The 8,135-nt window shown below is 45.3% G+C and overlaps 1 protein-coding gene across 2 annotated transcripts in view; it reads right to left on the bottom strand.

Annotated features, from left to right (window-relative positions):
• Positions 1–3,904: 3,904 nt before the first annotated feature.
• The window catches only part of GSTO2 (glutathione S-transferase omega 2), a 23,337-nt gene continuing 19,106 nt past the window's right edge, over positions 3,905–8,135 (bottom strand). For both annotated transcript variants that reach the window (XM_011977517.1, XM_011977518.1), the window contains 2 exons: positions 5,656–5,762; positions 3,905–4,195 (listed from right to left, as the gene is read on the bottom strand). In XM_011977517.1, coding sequence (XP_011832907.1) covers positions 4,039–4,195; positions 5,656–5,762 — 264 coding nt within the window. In that variant the 3' untranslated portion in view covers positions 3,905–4,038. The remainder of the gene's footprint in view (positions 4,196–5,655; positions 5,763–8,135) is intronic.

The following is an 8,135-nucleotide window of genomic DNA, read 5'->3' as shown; positions in this document are numbered from 1 at the left end:
CTTTATAGCAATGCCCCACTCCTCAGTACCAATTTTCTGTATTAGTCTGTTCTCACACTGCTAAAAGGAAACACCTGAAACTAGGCAATTGATAAAGAAAACAGGTTTACAAAAACTGCGTGTTCTCACTTATAAGTGGGAGCTAAATGATGAGAACAATGGACATATGGAGGGTAACAACACACACTTAGGCCTATTGGAGGGTGCAGGGTGGGAGGAGGGAGAGGATCAGGAAAAATAACTAATGGATACTAGACTTCATATCTGGGTGATGAAATAATCTGTGTAACAAACCCCATAACACATGTTTACCTATGTAACAAACTTGCACATCCTGCACATGTACCCCTGAACTTAAAGTTTTTTTAAAAGAGGTTCAATTGGCTCATGGTTCTGCAGGCTGTACGAGAAGTATAGTAGCTTCTGCTTCTGGAGAGCCCTCAGGAAGCTTCCACTCATGGCAAAAGGCAAAGGGGGAGCCAGGCATCTCCCATGGTGGGAGCAGGAGCAAGAGGGGTCAGGGAGATGCTGCACACTTAAACAACCAGATCTCATGAGAACTTACTATCATGAGAACAGCACCAAGAGAATGGTGCTAAACCATTCATGAAAAATCCGCTCCCATGATCCAATCACCTCCTACCAGCACTGGGGATTAATTTCAACAAGAAATTTGGTGGGGTGACAGATCCAAACCATATCACAGAATTTTAGATCTAAAAGAAATTTCAAGTACCACTTAGTCTCCAGCACCAGCACCATGACCACAGCCAGCTGTCCCAGCCACACAAGCCCAGCCCCATCATGCTCCCTCCTCCCCCTAGCCATGTTAGATTGTAACTGGACTCAGTCCAGGATAGGCTGTAGTTCAGAACCTCCAAGGAGGGGAACTCCACACAACCTCCATTCTGATGTTAACATCATCTATGACAACGACTTCTTTTAAATGCTGTGGTTTAAACTATTTTTTTTTTCTTTTTCCAATCTGCAAAAGATAGAGAATGGCTCTGATATGGTTTGGCTGTGCTCCACCCAAAATCTCATCTTGAATTTTAATCTGAATTACAATGCCCACATGTTGGAGGAGGGACCTCAAGGGAGGTGATTAGGTTGTGGGAGTGTTTTCCTTATGCTGTCCTCATGATAGTGAGTGAGTTCTCACGAGATCTAATGGTTTTATAAGGAGTTTTTCCCTCCTTGGCTCTGTACTTCTCTCTTCTGCCACCTTGTGCAGAAGGACGTGTTTGCTTCCCCTTCCACCATGATTGAAAGTTTCCTGAGGCCTCCCCAGTCATGCGGAATTGTGAGTCAATTAAACCTCTTTCCTTTATAAATTACCCAGTCTTGCGCAGTTCTTTATAGCAGCATGAGAATGGCCTCATACAGGCTCTTACCTTTAAATCCTTAAGTGTAGGGCTTTTTATGAGATAGACACCTACCAGGCATGCTGACTCAGACCTATAATCTCAGCACTTTGGGAGGCCAAGATGGAAGGATCACTTGAAGCCAGGAGTTTGAGCCCAGCCTGGTCAACATAGCGAGACCCCATCTCTATTATTTAAAAGAAAAGGAAAAAAAAAAGGTAGACACCAATTAGTAAAAGTGGTTATCTCTGGGACATAAGATAATGGAAGATTTTCTATTCTTTTACATTACTGCATTTTTAATCCATATGTATTATCTTTCCACATGTATTATTTATTTAAGAAGCATATTTTAAAAGTCCTTCATGGAGCATTATTTAGTTACCTCCTTCCCTCTTTCCTCCAGGCGACATCCTTCTAGTTTTATTCAAAGATTGACAACTCAGTTTTCTCTGTGGGTCAGATGAGTGACAAAGAAGTGAGATGCAGGAAGTGTAAGGATGTGCAGGTGACCAGGACCCTGGTAAACCGCAGGGAGCATGCCTGGCCAAGAGGCACACAAATCCCAAACTGGGCTACAGGCCACCAGGCTGCAAACCTCCCCCATGAGTGCTTTTCTCCATTCTATAATTCCTGGTTCTTCAAGCTTTCTAAATTAAGTGTATGGAGCCCCAAAAGAGAACACCTTCATTTTGGTGAGCCAGAGGCATGCCATTTCCTGTTGCATCAGTGGTAACTTTGGTCTTATGCCAAGCACTCACTAGCATGCAGCATTTGTACCGGCAAAAGACTGATCAATCTCCTAAGTCCTACGAGAGGCCACAGGAGAAGATTCCCCTCTTTTTGAGCAAAGATCCCAGGGAAACGGTGATTCACAGACCTCACTCAGCATTAACTCGGGTGCCATGGCAACAGGGCTCCACATCCGGAGCAGATGGTGCGGCAGACTGCCCCTGTCACGCGGTGCCTCTTCTGGAAGTTCTGGCCATCTCACCAAGCAGGCTTGCTTCTGTCCAGCTGGCACAGAGTAACACCTGGTAACTATTTACATGGGTCAAAATACACCCGGAGCCAGCAGATGGCAGAGCCAGGCTGAGACGTGGGGAGAGAGGAGGGCTGGTTTGGGCTGTCTCAGAGGCAGAGGCGGCAGACAGCTCCTTTGGGGGGCACAGACAAGGCAAAACATCGCTCCTGTTGCTGCCTGGTGTCTCCGCACAGCTAGGAGGATGGGAAAGCATCCAGCGTGAGCAAAGCTGAAACGATCACAGGCTGATCCTCAGACACTGAGATGAAACGGCACTGGACACACTTGGTCCCCCTCCCACAGTGAGGCAGTAGATGCTCCCAGCCCAAGGGACCTGTTGGCACCAGCCATCCTCAGCTCTTTGCTGTCTTCAGTGGGGTGGTACTGCCTGGCGAAGCTGGCAGATGGGCCCCATCACAGACAAGCATCCCCACACCAGACAAGCAGCTCCAAAGCACTAGGTTCAAAACCTCAACCAAGGTAAGTGAAGAGATGTGGGCTCCCAGGGACAGATCCAGTGTCTTTTTCAACTTTATCCCCAGTGTGCCCCTGGGCTTGGTACACAACAGGTAACCAGAGGCATTTGTTGAGAGGAATTGGAAGAGAGTGTGACGCAAATCCAATGGAATGACCTTTGCTTGTGGCTGGGTTTGGGGTGTGTGTATTTTTTTAAGGCAGGATGCTGGCTATAGAACATTTTGTGAGACATCCTGAGCCCTGACAGCACCAGTGAAATTCTGACGTAGTTAGTCCTGGGTGATAAATCGGTGTTTCATTTCCTGCTTTGGAATTCTTTCCAGTCACAAGACCCTCAGTGTCTCCAGGCCCATGGCCAAAGTTTGGAGAATTACACTCATGCTCGCCCACGTGGACAGCGGCATTCATTTGCCAAATGGAAGGTATTTGGGCTTGGAGTGTTTTCTTCTTCCTTCTCCCTCTTCTTAAGTTTCCACCAGGGAGGTCTTTGGAGGGTGCCAATCTGTAGTGACAAGCATCAATCATAGGTTGACCCTGAACCTCAGCAGCAGCATCTGCACCAATAATCTGGAGATCAAACGAGGCTGAAGGCCAAGGAGTTAGGAGGCACACAGGCTCCCAAAATGTGCTCTGACATTAGCACCAGGAACTTTCTAGAAAACAGAAGCTACAGACTAGGCAGGGCAGGTGGCTCATGCCTGTAATCTCAACACTTTGGAGACCAGGTTGGGTGGATGACCCGGAGTGACCAGGAGCTGGAGACCAGCCTGAGCAACATAGTGAGACTCTGTCTCAACAATATTTTTTAAAAAACATTAGCTGGGCATGGTGACGTGTACCTGTAGTCCTAGCTTCTCAGGAGGCTGAGGCGGGAGAATCAACTGAGCCCAGGAGTTCGAGGCTGCAGTGAGCCGTGACTGCCCCACTGCACTCCAGCCTAAGTAACAAAGCAAGATCTTGTCTCAAAAAATAAAAATAAAAAAGCAGCAGCAGCGGTAGCTGTGGGTTAGAGGAGTCAGATAAATGATTATTGGAAGAATACATTTCCTGTTAGCATTTTATTGGGAACTTCAAAGAAAAGAAAGTGAGACAGATTGATTCCCAAGACAATCCGTGATGTAAACTCCCAACAAGCTGGGGAATTCTGGACGGTGAAGGGGTGGACGGTGAGGCTCAGCACAGCCCAAAGTCAAAGGCATTAGGGTTGTTCTGAAAATAGAGATTCAAGAAGCCCTGGAAAATGCTCTTATCTGTGAGAAGAGCACAGACTGTGGGGTCCCACTTCATGGCTGATATCCAGAGCCGCAGGGCTGGCGTGTGGCTCACACAGCTGCAAGACAGGAAAAAAGCGTCAGCACAGCACAGGGGGAGGCATCAGGAAAGGGGATGCACATTGCTTTTTAGATTTGCAAGATATGAAAAATGGGTTTATTTGGGGAATTATCTCAGTTATCTTACTATCAAGTGAGAATGATAACTTACTGGAGGAAAATCTTATTTTTGGAAAAGTCAAATGTGTAGAAGTTGTTGTTGCTTCTAATAATACAGTGAAATACTTTGGACTGATGGCTCTGGGAAAATAACATGTCTGTGCGTCATTGGGTTTTTTGTTTTTTAATATATATATTTTTTTAAAGCTTGAGAAACTTACATGTGCTTCACTGTTTGCCAACAAAAAGACAACCCTCTGAAACAAACATTATTGGGTCATTCTCAGATTTTACTTTAGAGGATAGAAAAAAATAAAGACAAATAATTTCCAAAACATGCTTAAAATGAATAAAATAATAATGAAACCTTGAAATCATGGAGTTGACAGGGCTCTTTCAAGGATCCACCAGGACATTCAGTTCTGGGGTTTATAAAGCGACAAGCTGAAGATAATACGAGTGGGTTGTGGGAAATCCAGGACTAGAAGTGAGGTTTCCTAACCTGTGATTCCATGCTCTGTCTTCAGAGGATACCGCCTTTTGTAAATTTTATGTTTGAGACTGAGTTTTAAATATCCTGATATGTCGTATCTAAGCTCCTTCAAAGAGAGCTGAAGTCGGAAGTGCAGGAGACAGTGCCTGGGTGGGCTCCAGCCCACGGGTTATGAAGGTGCAAACACAGTTCTGCTTCAGCAGGGCCGGATTTCCAAGTGCCAGAAATGTCCAGCACCCACCATGAGAGTGGTTTGGATTAGGGTGGGCGTCTGCACATGTCCAGCTTCTCCGAGCTTTGAAGTAACAGAGCACTCACTGTTCTGCCCAGGAGCCTACACAGCTATTTCTTCACCTTTAACGTCCCTGCACTTCCATACTTCCATAGTGTTGATTGCCATTTTGTTTGTATGTTCCAACACCAAGCATATATTACTACACAGATCTTTTTTATAAGGTTATTACTATCTGGGGGAAGATTCGTCCGGCAATGAGACGTGACTAAGGTATATGGTGTCCACTGGGGACCCGGCAGGACTAGGTGGAAGCATTGGGCACTGTGACTGTGACTCTCCACCAGCTCTCAGACCGGCCATGTGGGGGCGCTGGTGAGGACAGCAGGTTCTGAAGTCTGTGGGAGGCTCCTGGACTAGGGGTCTTATCTGCAGAAATGCGGGCAAAGTGTGAGTCTGAGTTAGCAGTGGAAAAGCACATGTGTTTTTAACAAGGAAACACACACTGGGGTTTAGAAACCTGATTCGCTTCACAGACATTCTGAAACATGTCTACAGGGGGCACGCAGACCATCTTAAGCAGTGTTACTCAGTGTGACTCCGGGAATTTACCAACACAAGGTCAAATGTCTTACTCCGCTATCCCATACACATCCAGCCGCTCAAACCAGGGCCAGAGGAGGTAATCAATCATGGATGTACAGGTTCCACCAAAGAAGGTGGTGTTCTGATACTCAAGAATCTAAAAATGGAAACAAAACAAAAGCAAATAAGTTTATATATCTCCTGACATGTTTATAGACACTAAATGCAAATCTCAAATTAATTCCCAGAGAGGGAGAACTGAGGCCTCTATCCTTCTCCCTATTCTGCTAACCAGAATTGCTTGAACCTGCAAGGCGGAGGTTGTGGTGAACCAAGATCGTGCCATTGCCCTCCAGCCTGGGCAACAAGAGCAAAAAAAAGAAAAAGGAAAAAAGAAAAAAAGAAAGAGGATGCTGTAATCTCCATGCCTTATTATTTTATCTTCTCAATTAATTCAAAACTAAGGCAGGAAAGAGCATCCTGTTTAATAGGCCCTCTTAAATTCTAACCTTGTGTTCTTCTTCTTCTTCTTCTTTTTTTTTTTTTTTTTTTTGAGATAGGGTCTGGGTCTGTCACCTAGGCTGGAGTCCAGTAGATCAATCACAGCTCACTTCAGCCTCAACCTCCCCCGGGCTCAAGCAATCCTCCCACCTCAGCCTCCCAAGTAGCTGGGATTACAAGTGCAGGCCATCATACCTGGATGATTTTTATATTTTTTTTTTTGTAGAGATGGGGTCTTGGGGTCTTGCCATGTTGTGCAGGGGTCTCAAACTCCTGAGCTCAAGGGATCCTTCTGTCTTGGCCTCCCAAAGTGCTGGAAATACAGGTGTGAGCCACCGCACCTGGCCCCCAACGCTGTGTTTCTATCACACTTTTTTTTCATTTGAGCTTTTCAAACTTCACATTTGTTGGCCACTCAACACTATTACTTAATGCATTAAAATAAAATTTCTCATTCCCAAATGAGACTAAACCCAGGTAGAGGGACTGTAAAGAAAACAAACTCACAACAGACAGGTAGCCAAAGATGGCCCCAAAAAAGTACCTGCAAGTTTAAAAAAGCAAAAGTGTTTAGCAGAGGTGACTGTTGGTACAGGTCTTCCCAGAGAGAAAAGTATGGCACGAATTACCTGGTTAAATCAAGCAAGCTACTCATTTTGACCTATATACTTCATAATCAACTCGATACTTCCCTAGAGCTACAGATCTTGATTGCTGGGCCCAGGTGAGTTGTGGAAATAAGCTATACTCTTGCTTTCATCTGGAAATATCAGGGTTCTGGTGAGGGACAGAGGGCAAAAGGACCAGAATCAAGCTGTGGATTAGGGTCCCGGGGCAGGGATAGCACAGTTCCCCGCCCAGCAAATGCACATACACATTTCCCTCACATTTTCCAAATGTATCTTGAAACCATCCACATCAAAACTACTGGCATTTCCTAATACAGCTGCAGATTATTGAGCCCCATCCCAGACAGGTATTTCCCCACCAATTTCAAGCAGGGCAAGCCTGAAATCCCAACAGAAAAGCTATCTTTGCCTAAACTAGCACAAAGTGCTCGCTCCTTTACAGACGGAGGAGAACATCCTGGACAGGCCTCCTGGGAGGTTTGCTGAAGTCTTCAGGACTCTCGATAGGAGAGTTTCCTTCTGTGCAAACCTGGAACCTTCCAGACACTAAAATTACGTTTTCCCCTTAAGAATCCTAGAAAATTGGGACTGGAAGGGCCCCTGAAACTCATCTAAGTGTGAGCTCCTCATTTCGCCATTTATTTCTACCATGATCATTACACAAAGGATTAGAAGTGTAGTGTAAAAATGTGCACTACATACTAAATATGAAAAATAATAAAATGCTATAATTGGGGAAAATGAAAGCTGGAACAGAAGGTAAAAAACCAGGAAGGAAAACAGTATCAAGATATCATGTCCTGGGTCCTGCAGAGTTCCTTCAATAAAGCCTTGAATTTGACTCTTGAGTTTACTGGCAGCCAAAGGGGAGAGGAAAACATGCCAGTGATGTGATTCTTGTCTCCCACGGGGAAGCACAGGGGAGCCTTGCTATGCAGAGGAGGAAACCCAGTTCCAAGGAGGTTAAGGGGCTCTCTGGATCACACCAGAACTAACATGCAAATCGTATTTTCCTAATTCCCAGACTAGTGTCAACCTTATGTCATTCAATTTCAAATATGTATTTTTAGACTCTAATGAAAAGCTTCCTCAAATTGCTTGAGCCAAGGAGTTTGAGACCAGCCTGAGAAACATGGTGAAACTCTGTCTCTACAAACAATACGAAAATTAGCTGGACATGGTGGTGACACCTGTAGTCCTAGCTACTAAGGAGGCTGAGGTGGGAGGATCGCTTGAGGCTGGGAGGTCAAGGCTGCAGTAAGCTGTGAGCACGCCACTGCACTCCAGAGCAAGGCCTTGTCTACAAAAAAAAAAAAAAAAAAAAAAAACTGGCCAGGTGCAGTGACTCACGCCTGTAATCACAGCAATTTGGGAGGCCAAAGCAGGCAGATCACTTGAGC

Source organism: Mandrillus leucophaeus, unplaced genomic scaffold (assembly GCF_000951045.1).
Source record: "Mandrillus leucophaeus isolate KB7577 unplaced genomic scaffold, Mleu.le_1.0 Scaffold18, whole genome shotgun sequence".
NCBI classification, from domain to species: domain Eukaryota; kingdom Metazoa; phylum Chordata; class Mammalia; order Primates; family Cercopithecidae; genus Mandrillus; species Mandrillus leucophaeus.
The sequence above is the reverse complement of the archived record's forward strand: the minus strand, read 5'-3'. Positions and strand labels throughout refer to the sequence as shown.